The sequence below is a fragment of the Ambystoma mexicanum genome, chromosome 3q (genome assembly GCF_040938575.1).
Source record: "Ambystoma mexicanum isolate Mex_15411 chromosome 3q, UKY_AmexF1_1, whole genome shotgun sequence".
Lineage (NCBI taxonomy): Eukaryota > Metazoa > Chordata > Amphibia > Caudata > Ambystomatidae > Ambystoma > Ambystoma mexicanum.
The window spans coordinates 1,015,816,551-1,015,832,448 of NC_090926.1; the positions used below are offsets into that span (position 1 = coordinate 1,015,816,551).

Sequence of the window (15,898 nt, forward strand, 5' to 3'; positions counted from 1 at the left end):
ACTCGTCATCCCAAGGAGTCCAACTTCTTGCACTCGCTGTCGGGCGGGGAAGTGGAAGTTGAAGCCGCCACACCCGCTTTCTTCTTAGCCGCTGCTGAGATGACAGAGTCCGGCGTGGGCTGGGCCCTGAGGCACAAGGGGGAGGCATCGGGGACTCGGTACTTCTTCTCGTACCTGTCCCTCTTGGCGGGTGTCGTGGAAGGGTTCTTGAGGACAGCAAGCCCATCGTCCCAGATGTCGTCGAGCAAAGGCACTGCGAGGACCGTCTTCCTCTTGGCCTCTCGTCGTTGGTAAAGAAACCATTCCTTTTTTCGATCACGTCAGCGGGGACCGTCCCCTGGGATCGAACCTTCTCGAACCTCTCGTTGAGGCCTATGAACCTCTCGTTGAGGCCTAGGGACCTCTCGTTGAGGCCCTTATCGGTTTCCACCAGTTCCTCCTCAGAGGCTGATTCCGAGTCTGTAATGTCCACACCCCCCCTCTTTTTCAGCCGGGGCCTTCACGGGGGTCTTAGAGATGGGCTGGAAAGAAGAATCCCTACGCGGTGGCAGGGATACTCTGGGCCCGGCGGGCGTTTCCACAGGCGTAGTCTCAGCTGGCTTCGCCAGGGTCGCAGCGACCACTTCGGTAGAGGCCTTTGCCGGGTGGATCAAAGCCCTCACCACCTTAGGTGCGTCCTGCCTTCGCCTTGGGGGGAGGGTCAGCGCCTCGCTCCCCCTTCGAGATCGACCGGGTCCGCTCCAGCGGCCTACCCGGGTTCTCGGACTTCCTCTTCCCCGAATCAGAGTGCTGGCTCATGGTCGAACTTGCCGGGGATGTAGCGCCCTGCTTGGCAACCGAAGAGCCCGACCTTTCGGCGTTCCCGCGGACTCACGGTGCTTGGCCTTCTGTTGGGCCCCCGTCCCCGGGGCGCCCTCACAGGACTTAGAAGCCCACTCAGGCTTCTTCGCCTTCTCACCTGCTGTGCCCTTCTCCAGCCAGGCGGCGAGGCGGGAACGACTATCTTGTTTGGTCCGTTCCGAAAGGTTCTTGCAGAACGCACAGTCTTTCTCCACGTGCGTCTTGTCCTTATGGAGGCAGTAGAGACATTGCGAACGCTCGTCCTCCTTGAAAACGTTCTGTAATCCGCATCCAGGGCAGCACCTGAACAGCTTGGATCCAAGCGTCAAGCTTCCCTTGTCCTGGGCCATGTCCGTTGAGGTAGGCCGCAGATCTTCCGGAATCCTCCAAGAAGTATAAACTCAACGAAAACTTCACCCTTGAGGGGCGTAGAAGAATTCCGAAACGGGTCTCCGTTATCGGAAGTAGAAACGGTGGAGCTTGAGGCTCGATTAAATCGAAAAAATGAGAACATTTCCTGAAAAAGCGTGAAAACGCAGTAAAAAACTTGAGAGCTAAACATGAGGACTCCCAACACTTGAGCGTGCGGTAAAAATCTGAGGATGGCTGCCAGAGGCGGGGCTTAGGGAGAGGGCATTCATTGGATGGGGGCAGTATGACCCAGAGATCAGTGATTGGTTACTACTAAGAAAGACAGATCAGAAACGAAACTGATACTGATTGTTTCTATACCGAGGATTCCCGGCCTGACGACGGGGCATATTCATGAGCATGTGAATCCATGCCAGACCCCATGCTGGAGAACAGAGTTGTCGTCCTAATCTGTGGGAGTGGAGGAGAGTGGAGAGGGAGGGACCGTTAGGCGGTAGCCAGTGGAAACTACAGATAGGATCCAGGGATCTGCAAACTTGATGCGCCAGTTGTAAGCGTGGAGAGCAAGCCTGCCCCCCACCAGACCCGGAGGGGAGTGTCATGCCTTCTATCCCTCTGAGGCTGATGAGGGAGACTGAAAGAAGCCCTTATTTCCTGCCTTGTGCTGTTTTCGGCAGCGTTTGCTCGGTGAGCGTTAAGGCTGCCTGGACCATCTTTCTTGGAAACCCCGGAACCTGCCGAAGGCCCGACCCTTATCGGAACGCTGGTGCGTTTGACTGAAAGTATTGGGCGTGGACTTTACAAGGATGGATAATGACTTAGCCATTTGTGAACTGTTGTTCTTATCCAATTCCTCATCAGTGGAGGAGTGAATGAGGTCGCTACCCTCGAATGAAAGGTCCAATTTGCATTTCTGGATGTCTGGGTTAAACTTGGTAGCCCGGAGCCAGGCCGTTCTCCTCATGTCCGTGTCAATGCAGATTGCACAGCCTGAGGTATCGATGTGCAAGACTGTGGACTCCATGATGTACTGAGCCACCATCTTGGCTTCAGCCAGTCCCACCTTGAAGCATGCACCGGATGTTCTGCAAGGAAGTCCGCTATTTCCCAGCAAAGCCTTTGGTTAACGGCTGCGAGCATGGCATCCGCATTAGACTGACGAAGGAGCAGGGAGGCGTTGGAGTAGATGATCTTCCCATACGCCTCTAAGATCTTTTCCTCCTTGCCTAGTAGAGCCGAAGATGATCTGGTCGATAAAGACTGTGGCTTTCGAGTATATGGAAGCTGCAGCAATCAGGACTGTGGTTGAGGGTGTGCCGCCAATAAGAGTGTATCCCCCTCCAAATGCCTGTACTTGGCGTCGAGGTGCCTGTTGGTGGGCTGTGCCGAATGGGGATACAGCCATCCCTGTTTGGGCATAGAGCGAGTACTTCGGCCAGGACCCCCGCCTCAGGTTATTCAGACTTGGGTTGTGGAAGCCCCAAGTATTCTGCCAAACCTGCAAGACGATTATGGAAGGCCTTGGCTGATGATGGTGTATCGGGATATTCCTCCTCATCAATGTCCACCAGGGTGTCCGATTAATCTGTTGCTGGGGGAGGAGTACTGGGAGCTGTAGGCTGGGGTGTGGCAACCGGATCCAGAGGCTGGTGTGGAACCGCCTGAGCTGTATGAGGCAGGTGAACCTGAATCGGAGGGCCCAGCTCAGGCAGCTGGGGCTGCACACAGGCCTGAGGCACCATAACCATTGGAGGAATGATGCCCATATGAGGGGACCTCATCAGCAGGAGAAGCTTCTCAAAAAACCTGTCCTCACAGGCTGGTGGGGTGGCAGGTCATATTGATAGGGTAGCGGGTGGCTGCTGGGGCCTGTCCGTACTCTGCCTTATTTCTTACAGGGGGTATATGCCCTGCAACACAGAAGGATAAGCTGTAGGCCACGTACCTGGTTAAGACCTGTCCCACCTGGACCAACGATCTGGTACCTGCTCCCTAAATAGGGGTGGTGGCAGACGAGCGTCCATCATGTCTGACGCGATGGCCATCTTGGCGAGCTGCATGCCAAGTGCCTGGGTCGTGGTGCCTGGCTCACTGGGAACGGCCTCTTCTAGAACTCTTGGAGGTGGATCTTGGATCTTGAGGCCCGCCCTGCATCTCAGGACGAGTCCAGGTAGGTGTAGAGCCCTCAGCTGAGTCGCCGGGAGTGCTGCGTACAGGCGCCTCCTCAGACATTTGTCCGGTAGTAGGGCGTAGCCCCTCTGATGTACACCTGGTAAAAGAATCTTGCGGTCCCTCACCGCTGTTTCCGGAAGGATCTGACTACCCCTCGGCCTGGCGACCGGTAGCTGAGCCTCTGTACCTGCGTTGGTGAGAGGACCTGGATGGTCCGTCCCGCTCTGACATTTCCTAGTGAAGGAGTCCCGCTTGCGGAGTGCAATGGAAAAAAGTGGCCCTGACATGGGCCTTGACTTTTGCTTGACGAAGTTCTTCAAGTCCTCTGCAGGCGATTTCCGGGGAGGAGCGTGGCACCAGAGGACTGAGTACCTGATTAAAGATTAGAAGAAAAGACAAAAAAAAAGTATCCGGGGAAGAGCGTATGGAATTACAAGGCCGAAGCCAAACCCAGGAGCGCTGGTGAAAGCGGTCCGTTCCTGTCAACGCGGAAAAGAGTACTGGGGAGTGGCGCTGGAGTCAGGGGAGCGCATGTTCCCAGGACCGCACCCCCACGCACCTATAAATTTAAAGAGGGAGAAGGTTTTTTCTGGTGAAAAAGGTTCCGTCTCCCATCCCTTGGAGGGATGCCTATGCAGTATGGAGGAAAGGGGACGGGAAGTAAGAGTATAGCATTGACTGCTATCCAGTGCTATCTTTAATGGGTTTTGAAAAATCTCTCAGATGTCCGTGTTCACTGTAACTGGGGTGGCCTCCTAAAATCTGTCCACCAAGCCAGATTCCAGAAATGCATCTTAACAATAAGTACCTGAGAGAGGAGTATGAAGTCTAACAACAAACTTCTTAAGCGATACTCTCATAACCACCATGTACGAGAGGTCACCCTGGGTCTTTGGCCAGAACTCAACGAATCATATCAGGCAAGAGAGAGATAGGGAGTGGAATTTATGCCCATACAATTGCAATGCGGGGAACATTAAACAATTATAAGTTACTCATCGTATTGACTACTTAGTCCCCTTTCCTCCATACTACATGGGCGTCCCTTCCTAGTGACGGGAGATGCAACCATTTTCACCAGAAAAAAACCTTCTTCCCGTTTAAAATTGTCGGCGTGCTGGGGTGGGGCCCTGGGAGCATGCGCTGGCCTGAATCCGCCCTCCGGCGCCACACCTCAGTCCCCATAGACGCATCAACAATAGATTAACATTGACTAATGACACCAGTTCTATTAGGGGGGAGGATGGTGGGACGTATGAAGGAAAGGGGTTAGTACGTTAGTTACTACGGTGAGTAACTTATAATAACTCTTACGTTGTTAGGCAGAAACCTGTGCAGTTCCCTTGGGGACCACTGCAAAAGATTTAGGACTACAGGTGTTGGCAGTAAACCCACTTGGTAGCAGTCTGTACCACCCAGATTTACCTGGTAGCTGTGGCTGAGCAGTCAGACTTCCCTCAAGAAGAGTTAGGCAGTATGCAAAGTATAAACAATAGGCACAGAGACAATAGCACAAGCAAACACTGACCAGAGCTTTGGTATCAAGGTATATAATTATTATTATTTTTTTTTAAAAACACACTTATTGAAACACTCCAGCACTATTATGGTAAATCACTCTAAACGCAGTTACTATTATTATATATACATCCCTTCTTCCTTATCAGACAAGTCTTAGTTAACACCACTTATTTCCAGACAGAGGTGAGCGCTTAACTATAGATGGCACTCCAATAAGTTAACGAAAAAGGGAGGGAAAAGGGCAGAATGTAGGAAAATACACCATACTAATACTTAGGAACTCTTAAGCAAGGTAGGAAAGTCAAAAGTTACTTGTGAGCCAAAGTCCATAGGCCGGGCAAACTCTTGGAGAGCAGGGCACAAATGTACCCAAGATCACACAATGACAACAGGCTTAAAAAGTCTTGCAGAGAGTTCAGGAAGGTTTTAGTTAGGTTCAGAAAAGTTTAGCCAGGGTGTCCCAGACTAACCCAGGGTCGAAAGCCGGGGGCTAAATCTACCCCGTACAGTCGGTTGCAAAGGAAGCCAGGCGGAACACGGTACCTTATGTGGAAAGGATCCTCCAGCAGGGGCAGTTGTTCCTGGCAGCGGTTGCAAGTCGCGGTGTCGTCCAGAGGAAGAGAAGATCTCGACGTGGAGGAAACAGGAAGGTCGTTGCACTGCCAGGGAAGAAACCAGCCACAGATTTTTCCGGTTAAAGGTACTACCCTTTGATTCACGGTAGTGGTAAAACGTGGTATCCTGGTTGCCCGGGTGCTTGGCACAGGCAAGGCGGCCACGAGATGCTCCAGGAAGCAAAAAAGGAAGCAGACTTGTTATCCCCACCAGTCGAAGGAAGAAGACTCTCCGGGCTGGAGATCTCCTCTGTCGTTGGGAAAAGTGGTGAGACGGTTCAGCAGGGCTCCACCGGTGGTGTCGTCGTAGCAGATCGGTTCAGCTTCTCCCTCGTCGGATTCTTAGGTCCTGTGGCGACTTCTAAAGTTCCAGTCCCCAAAGCCCTGCTTTTATGCAGAAAACCCCCATTAACTCAGCCTAGCTGTCACTCAAACATGCTAAGTGGTGAGCCGGCCGGCTCACCACTCGAGCCAATCAGGACGGAGTGCGACTTGAGTTGCCTAGGCAACTCAGTCCAGGGTGCCTAAATCCCCCTGCACATCTCCTAAGTACCCCAGACAGAGTGGCACCACTTTCGAGGGCTTCTGTGGAGAAGCCCGCCAAAAAGTGGAACAAATAGCTCAACTTGGGTTGGAGTCACAGAAGCGAACACAAACGCCATTTTAGAACCAAGTTCTGGCAAAAAATACCAACCGGAGAATTAATATTAAATAAATAAACCGGCGGTATGTTCGAGGCTATAGGAATTAAATAATTAAAGTTGGTAGCCTCGAACAATGGGAAATCCCATAGGGATATATTCGCGGTCGAATATAAAAAGTAGTATCCACTGCCACCAGCCAAAACTCGATCAGGGGGGACAGAGACGTGCCCCCTCGACTAACAGACCCCGGAGCAATCAAATTGGTTCTGTTCAGATTTTGAGACTAGTAAAGTCAATGGTGACTTTACATGCCCTGGGAGACAGGAGTCAGTCCCAGGGTATGGAGTCTATACTGGGGGGTCACTATGACACCCCTGTGTTACTGCACTGATGGTGCTGTGTAACACACATCACAAAAACACATGAATCCCTATGGAGTTAAAGACCCCATAGCTCATTAAACACATCTAGAGTCAAATAGACACACTCAAATCATGTCCAAGAGTGAGGGTAAAAGAGTCACACTCTTGGCAGGAGAAAAAAAATAAACCCCAAAAATCCAGCAAAGCTGCTGGGGGACTCACTAGGTTAGGAAATTCAGCCTAAACAGAGAATTCTCCCTAACATACGTCCCGTCCCCTTTCCTCCATACTGCATGGCGATTACAACTGAGTGTAGCCCCAGAGTGAAGAGGCGACCCTCCTTAAGCAAATAGGTTTCTAGGAACTGCCTGTCCGAATGCCGCGTCTGATCTAAAGCCGGCGTCCAAACAGTAGTGCTTGCAGAAAGCCAAAAGGGTGGCCCATGTGGCTGCCCTGCTTATGACTTGCCAGGGGACATGCCGCTGGAATGCGATGGCCGTTGCCTTGGCTCTGACCGCGTGGGCGTGCATGTTGGCCGGCAGTGGCTTATGCTGTCCTTCGTACTCTTTGATGGCTGAGACCATCCAACGGGCTATTTCCTCGTACAGATGGAATGCGGAAGGCACCTTGGGAAGGAATGCTGGGCGTGTCCGCAGGACTACTTTATCCTTGTGAAACGTAGTATGGGGCTCTGAGGCGACCAGCAACTGAATTTCGCTGACTCTGTGAGCCGAGGTGAGGCAGACTAGCAAGGCCGTCTTAATGGCGACCAGCCTGATTTCCGCAGACACCATTGGCTCAAATGGTTTGTGCGCCAGGGCCCCCAAAACTATGTTAAGGTCCCACACAGGGTGTGGCCTCTTGATGGGCGGATAGAGTCTGGCTTCTTGACAATCGAGTTGGAAGAGGAGAACACCTCTTCCTCCGAGCTTCTGTAGGCCCCAATGCCATCAAAGTACATGCGGCAAGTGGGGCGAGGTGCGCCGAGGAGAGCAAGTCGTCCAATGTACATGCGAGGGGGTTGATATCCTTAGAGTCTGTCCAGTGGCAGAACCTGGTCCACTTGCTCTTATACTAGGTCCTGGTAGCTTTGCTCCGAGCCGCCTGTATGATCTCTAGATCAGCCTGGGAAAGGCTGAGGTGTCCTAGTGTGATGTGCTAATTAACCACGCTTTGAGGGCTAGTTTCTGTGGCGCGGATTGTGTTAGGGAGAATTCTCTTTCTATGGCTAATTTCCCTTACCTATAGAGTCCCCCAGCAGCTTTGCTGGATTTTAAGGTTTTTTTTTTCTTCTCCTAAGAGTGAGAATCTCTTTCCCACTCTTAGGCATATTTGCTATGTGTGTTCTAGGCTATTTTTTGTGTTTAATGTCTATGGGGTTTATCTCACCCTCATAGGAACCATCTTTATACACATGTGTTACACAGCACCCTCCGTGCAGTAACACAGGGGTGTCATAGTAACCCACAAACAGACTCCATACCCTGGGACTGACTACTGTCTCCCAGGGCATGTAAAGTCCCCATTGACTTGACTAGTCAATTTTTATTAACTAAACCAGTACAACCTATCTTACTATGGAAGTACTGTGACGGGTTAATAGTTTTTCCCTGGTGTTCATTTTCGAGAGGGTACCGTACAGTCCCACTCTCAAAAGTTTCTAGCTGGTGGCAGTGGTTACTACAAAAAATAGTCGATCGCGAATATTTCCCTATGGGAATTTCCCATTGTTCGAGGCTAACACATTTACTGACAGCCTCTAACATACCGCCGGTTTATTTTTATATTAACTTTACTTCGGTAGGTTTTATTTGCCAGAACCTTTATATAAATTCTTTCTCGTGTCTTTCTCTAAGATTCTAACCCAGGTCGGGGATCCTTTTTTTCGTCCTTTTGGCGGGCTTCTGCCAAGAAGCCCTCCTTTCGGAGCCACTGTGTGGGAGGGGGAGTAGGCTCCCTGGACAAGGTTGCCTCAGCAACCCAAGTCGCACTCTTCCCTGATAGGCTGGAGGGTCTCCTGGCAAGGATGACCACTCTACTGTGTGAGTGACAGCTAGGCTGTATGAATGGGGGTATTTTTACATAAAAGCAGGGTCCTGAGGACTGGAAGAGCAAGACGTCACCACTGGAACTAAGAACCCGAAGAGGAGAGAAGCCAAAGACATCTGCAATGACTGAACCACCGGTGAAGCCCTGCTGCAGCGTCTCACCACTTTTCTCCCCACAACGAGAGAAGATCTTCATCTGCAAGAGCATTCTTCCTTTGAGCTGGTGGGACCAACCAGTTTGCCAATCGCCTTCCAGGACCTGCCCTGGTCGAATCGCCAGTGCCCTGCACTCGGGGACCGGATAGCCAGGCACCCCATCCACCATGACCGCGATTTAAAGGCGCGTACCTTTTATTTCGTTTTGGCAGCACCGCGGCTGGTTTCCTCCCTGGGCAGTGCAGTAACTCGAACCTTCCTCCACGACGAGAGCCTCTCTTCCTCTGCTGGATATTCCGAACTGCAGGAACTGCCAGGAACTACCGCCACTGCAGGAGCCTCTTCTTCTTTTCAAGGTACATTGTTCCGCCAGGCCTCCAGTTTCACGGGGTACTGCTAAAGGTGTTTTAAATCCTTTACTTACCTCTTGGGCTGGCCGCCCCTATCGTCTAACATTATCTTCTTCCTTCTGCACCCTCCTTTTTCAACATTAAACAAAGACTTGACTGCAGCTACTAGAACAGTTTGATCCTAGGCACCTTTGCCTTGTACCACTAATTCTGGCACAGCCCTACTGACTTTGGCTAAAGCTGTTACAACTGCTTTCTCTAGATTGCTTCTCACTAAGAAATGTGTGGGTGCACCTAAACTCTATAACCACCCTTCCTTCCCTCTTTAATATTGTTGAAGTGCCATTTTGCTCAGTTTTCACCCAAGTATTGCTAATACCAAAGTACTGCCTTGCTTAACTTGTTCGCAATCCATTTGGGAAGTGTTGATGGTGTGTTCTAGAGGTTACCTCTGTATAACTTGTGCTTTCCCTCCCTCTGAAGAAATTGTTAGAGTGCCATTTCTGCTTGGTTTACAGTGTCCCTTTTTGCTCAGTTTTCACTCTGGCTCAAACTTGTCTACAATTTAATTAGGGAGCTGTGTATACTTTTCCTAACTGTTTTAAATTGCTTTAAATAATAGTGACTTGTGTGCGGATTTAAGAATATGTAAAATAAATATATATATTCTTTTTGATATAAAGCTGTGGTCAGTGTTTCCTTGTTCCATGGTACTGTAGTCCTATTGTGTAAACCCTGAATACTGCTCATCTCCCTCTGGAGATAAGTCTGACTGCTTAGCCACAGCTACCAACTAAATATTTGTGGTGCAGACTGATACCAAAGGGGATTTTTTGCTCATACCTGTAGTCTTAATCTTCTGTAGTGCTCCCTAAGGGAACTGCACAGGATTCTGCCTAACAGGGTGGATGACTCTGCCCCCCTGCTGCACCAGAAGATGTGCTTGGCCCGTCGGAAGGTGAATGGGTGGTCTCTTCGAGAGGCTGAGCAGCTCCGAGAGCCATGGCCTGGCTGGTCACCATGGAGCTATTAGGATGACGCTGAGGTGGCGAGACTCCTTGATCTTGCATAACACCCTGTGTATCAACGTATGCTGTCATGCCGTTCCACTGGATCTGATCTGCGTCGCCCAGGGAGCTGTGGCCCTGTCCCTGTCAGGAAGCAAACTGTTGTCCCAGGTGGCAAAGAGGTCCACCTGCGGGTGTCCTGATCTGCTGAAAATCTCCCGCAGCACAAGGTCATTCAATTAACACTCGTAATTGTCTGCTCCCAGTCTGCTGAGCCTGTCCGCCTCCAGGTTGGATTCCCCCGGAAGGTGGACAGCCGTGAGGTAGATGTTGTTCTCCAGGGCTCATTCCCACATGCTGACCACCAGCCTGCACAGCGGAGGGGACCTGGTGCCTCACTGCTTGTTGACATAGAACATGCTGGTTGAATTGTCTGTCTAAATGAGCAAGACCTTGCTGTCGATAACCGAAGGAAGGCTCTGAGAGCTAGCCAGATGGCCTTCAGTTCCAGCCAATTGATGGGGTACACCTGATCCTCCCTGGTCCAGGTGCCATGGATGCAGTGGTTGTCCAGGGTGGACCCCCCCCCCCCATCCCTTGAGAGAGGAGTCCGTAGTGATGGTGACCTGTGGGGTAGGCTGCCGGAAAGGTGTACCGTCTGTTAGTTGCAGTCCATGGACCACCATGTGAGCTTCGGGTGAAGAGAAGGAGGAAAGTTGGTCATCTCCGCCTGAGAGACCCGCTCCTGGTTCCATCATGCTGCGAAGTGCAGCTGTTTACTCCTCATCCTGAGTCTCATGTGGGGGACGGCCAGAAGGACCGCTGCCATGAGGCCCAGTTGGTGTTGGTACCACCAGGCCAATGTCACGTCTCTGCTGAGGAAGTGCACAGTGGCCCTCTTGATGGCTGTGACCTTGTCCTATGAAGGAAAGATTTTTCGGAGCATGTGTCCCAGATGAGCACCAAGAAGGTCAGATTCTGCGTGGGCTGCAGCTGCGATTTCTTGAGATTGTGCGAAAAGCCCAGATTGTGCAGTGTGTTCATAAGAGCGTGGGAAGTGTGTGTGATGCTGGAAATGCATCAGAACAGGGCCTCTGAATCCTTCTCATTTATTGCTTTTTATCATGTGTTCTGTCTTGTTTTCCGCGCAGGAGTTCCTGGGGGACTCCTGGCGGTGCAAGTCTTCCTCCTGTATTTGGTTTGGTGAACAGACCCATGGGATACCCTTATGGCACCCATGGGTGGGAGTACGACCCTGTACTCCTATTGTATGTTTTTGGACACCTGTGTGTGTCCCACAGAGCAGGGTACGGGCTGGTGGCAGCTCTGTGCTGAATTGACAGGTGCCCTGAGCGTCCTCCATTTTGGGATGCCCAGGCCCTGCCATTTGAATCAGTAGATTCCCGATAGGAAACAAGATGGCCCCTGTGGCCTCTTGCTGTCTATCACCTGTTACCTTACTTTTCCCGAAGTCCCAGGAAGCCCGACTATGTCCCTTCCCCCTGACTGGCTGTTGGGTGGAAGTTCCATATATGGTGCTGTGGGGAAGTCCAGGCCAGACCGGCTGGAGCCTTCACAATGACTGTATGTTGTGGGTATGCCCGTGGGGTGGGATCTGGATGGAGTGTATGACAAATATGCATTCCGTGTTATGGGTAGTATCTGGTGTTTGACACAATGACTGAGACAGCCCTGCCCGAAACTGGTATGAATGCAGTGTATAGTGCTGAATGGCAGAGTGCTTGTCCGAATCCACATTCTGTGTTGTGTCTGGATGGAGAAGAATGGCCTGAATGCACCGTGCGCCCGATTTGCTGCCTGACTGCCCTTCTGAGTGATTGGTTGCTTGAGTGTGAACCAGCAGAGTGAATGGGAGATCAACAGTATATCTGGGGGCCTGTTACTGCTAAAAATCGTTCAGAAGCTTAAGTTGAAACTGATGCTCAACTTTGAAGCCTACTGGAAGAAGAAGAACCGCTGCTGCAGTCCTTCGCTAATCTGAAAGTTGCTGTGCCTTCAAGGAACTGATCCAAGAGAGGACCTGGCTAGGAGACCTCTTCCTGAGCTACAGAGGGACCATTGTGCACCAGCTGATCTTTGCCAAAGCTCCCTGGTAGACAGACCTTCGAAAGGCTGCCGACCGCAGGAGGGGACCGCCAAGGAGAATGAAGAGAAGCACCGGACAGCCGTCCCACTGTCGCCGACCGGAGCCGCAGTGCTCCCTTTGCCTAAGAACATTGATACAAGGACTCCCTTGATCATCCTCGACGACCGCTTTCATCTTGCTGGAGACAGTCAAGGCCGCCGACAACCGAGGAGAATTCGCCAGTGGGTTTCCCGCCACCCGAATACCTCAGAGATGCCGATGAAGCTACGGAAGCCTGCCGTGGTCCCGTCCCATTTGACGATGAACTTGCTGGGCCAAAGTTCTTCATTGACTCTTTTCAGCAACAAACACTCGTCATCGAGGTGCACCGCACGCCTCAGCTTGCAGGAGGTTTGACCGATTGTCAATGAGCACTGCAAAAACTGAAGCTGCTGCCACAACAACAGTGTTCACAGCTTTTTTCCTTGTGGGATCTCGACGATCCGTGGCTCCTGCCTTAAAGGGAGCCGCTCAAGAAGGATCCGTCGACGACCCAACGTCAAACTCTGCTATTCCAGGTGCATTGGGGTTGTAGAACTATTTAGAAGGAAATAAGACTCTTGTGAACAATGTATGGACTGGGCCTGCATGACATATCTTTATTTACAGGTTGCCCAAGTGGGGGATCCTCATACAGAACTGTGCCAGGGGGTAGGGGATCAGTATTCTGCCCATTGTTCTAACCAACTGCTTTTCCTCCTATCCCTACTGTTGGTTTTCTTTATTACTTGATTTGTGTGACATTTAAACTAAGGCCAGTTGATACACTTTAATGAAATCTGATAGTAATGGTGGTACCACGTAGAACTGAGCACAAAGTGAGTTATTACGATTGTGTATATAACCTTGAACCTTAATTATATAAAGACTGTGTTTTCACTAACATAGTGTGTGGACATTCCTTTGTTGGTGCTTGGGGACTACACTGTACTTAAGAACCAGCCTGTATCACCTCCTGTGAGCTAAGCCTTGATTGCTCGCCCACGTTTTACCAAATAGAGAATCTTGGCTGGGGTCCTCTGTGCCTCTCCTCTGCCATATAGAGAGCAGGAGTACAGACACCCCCTCCAGTCTTTGTACTGGTGGCAGCGGTGGGATGCTTATGGTTTTAAGAATCAGTGCGTAACCTTGCCACTTACAACATATCTATACTTAGTTAAATTGAGGTTTAGATGTGTACAAGACAACTACATTACAAACAATGGAATCTATGGCAAAAGGTAAATTGACTCGGATGAGCTTAGACACTCTCCAGAGTGCTTGTGAAGGCACGGAATTATACTTTGAGGATACGTCTAGTGCTGAGCTGATAGCTGCCCTGGTGGACTACCAGACTGACTGTGAAGCTCTTGAAGGGGGGATGTAACTAATGAGGGCTCTAACCCTGGGGGTGTGGTTGATTTTGATTCTAGGAATGTTGATTCTGATTCTGGGAATGCCACAATTGCGGCTGCCTCTGTTCCGAACCCCACCACTGCTCTTCAGGGGGAAGAAAGCGAGAGTGGAGACTTCAGCAAACCAGTTGAGTGTGTCAGGTCCCTAGCCATCAAGTTTATGAAAGATTTGGTTGGTGTGTATGCAGAGCGTTCAGATATCCTCCAGTGGAATGAAGCGTTTGAAATGGCTTCTGGAATCCATGATGTTGACAAAAGAGATTGGCCTAATTTTTTGTTAAGCAGAGTGTCTCAGGCTGGATGTGAAGGAATTCTGAAACTGAGTTTGGAAGAAAGGGGTCACTATGAGTGCATGAAGTCCGCTTTGATTGCCAAGTTTGGGAAGACACCTTCCACCCAATACCTTAAAAGGTTCAGGGAATTTTAGAAAAGAGAGAATGTGTCTTGGGTTGACTGGGTGAGTGCTGCCCATATGAACATGATGGGGTCAATGACAAGGTGAAAACTTTTGTTGAATTGTCACACCTTTTGTTTTTTGAGCATTTTTCAGAAGTCTGTTCACCAGAGCTGCGTCAGTATGTTGCTGACCAGAACATTTTGGATCCCTTTAAGCTGGCCAGGCAGGCTGACCAAGTGGGTCTCTTTCCAAAAAAAAAAAAAAAACAGAATTAGGCCTTTCCAGATCCAAATACTATATGGCAAGACAATGCTTAAAACCTATAAAGCTTAATTTCAAATGAATTATTGTGGTGTAAGGTACTTTTTTTTGTTGCACTTTTTGTATCAGGATTGCATCACACATGTGTAAGAATACACCTTATTCTCATTATCTAACACGCATGGGCTGCTTGTCAACAAGCTAATTGTTCTCCAGTCTTAATTGACCCCATGCACCACATCCATAAAGCATTTGGTTGGAAATCCTGCTCACCTCTCCAATTGCACAGTAATGACCATTTGGGCACTCTGTTGGAAGACAAACAGAAAAACAATGTTAACATGACATGCTCACTTCTAGCCAAAATGCAGAAATCATGAATATAGGCTATTTTAGGCTGCCCATAGAAGACCCCCATAACCTACATCAACAACACTGCATTATTCTATCATACCTTTAAATTTGTTTTTCAGCCAGAATTACTGCATAACTACTATATGATCTGAAGATCCTGAATCAGAAATCTTATTCATCCCATTTTCCTCCTTGCCCCTCTTGCGCTGTGCCTTAGAAACATATTCATACGGGTGTACACTATACAAGACAGCAAAATAAGTAAATAAGCAGTGTTGTAGTGGAGCAGGTGGATGCTTTCCCACTAGTTCCCACCCCCTCAACACTGTCATATTGGAACAGTAGAAGAAGATTAGTAAATGGGATCGCCTGTATTGTTCCCATACCGCATGGAGTGTATGAGAGGCATCATGCACTCAGACAACCATACAGAATGTATCCTTGTATTGAAAGTGTGGAAGGATGCCGCATAGAAGGATGTCAGCACACACTAATTGACATCATTGAGCACTGCATGTGTAGCCTGCCTCTGTCCTCCCCTGCCCCCCCTTTTCCATGTGTGTGTAGCCTTCCTCCGTCCTCCGCTGCCCCCTGTTGTGTGTGTGTGTGCAGCCTGCCCCTGTCCTCCTCTGCCCCCCCACTGTATGTGTGTGTAGCCAGCCCCTGTCCTCCGCTGCCCCCCCTGTTGTATGTGTGTGTAGCCTGCCTCTGTCCTTTGCTAATGTATGCCCGTGATGCCTGTCTGCCTGCCTTTTGGACTTCTCTGCGTCCCCTCCTGCTTGCCTCTTATTCTCTTGCTCCACACTCACCGTTTTTCAGTCTTCTCTTCCTCTCCCTATCTCTTTCCCTCTCCCCCTTCCCCTTACTTCATTCTTTGCACTTACTCTATCCAAAATGTCATCTGAACTAGTTTGATAGTAGCTTGTTTCTGCTCTTCCCCTCCCTCCTTGTTTGTTTCTCCCCCTCCAGCACTACCAGAAATTTCGTCAGGCCTAGTACGATAGTCTCTTGTTTTGTTCCTCCTCTCCTGCCCCCTCTCCCTCTTGTCAAACTCTCTGGGTCTACCAGAAATGTTGTCAGGCCTAGCACGTTTGTTGCTGGTTAGTCTCACCTCCTAACGCCCCTTCCCTCCTTATCTTTGACATAGCTCTTGCACTATCTGAAATGTCGCCAGGCCTAGTACGATAGTAATTTTTCACATTTTTCAAGGCCTGGTAAGAATGTCATTGTATTTCCCCTTGCTCCCTCCCCTGCCTGAAG

General features: G+C 50.1%; 1 protein-coding gene across 3 annotated transcripts in view; it reads right to left on the reverse strand.

Moving 5' to 3' along the window:
- RNF213 (ring finger protein 213) overlaps nucleotides 1–15,898 on the reverse strand; it is a 3,248,263-nt gene that overhangs the window by 545,787 nt on the left and 2,686,578 nt on the right. For all 3 annotated transcript variants that reach the window (XM_069655189.1, XM_069655190.1, XM_069655188.1), the window contains one exon: nucleotides 14,558–14,592. In XM_069655189.1, the coding sequence (XP_069511290.1) occupies nucleotides 14,558–14,592 (35 nt within the window). The remainder of the gene's footprint in view (nucleotides 1–14,557; nucleotides 14,593–15,898) is intronic.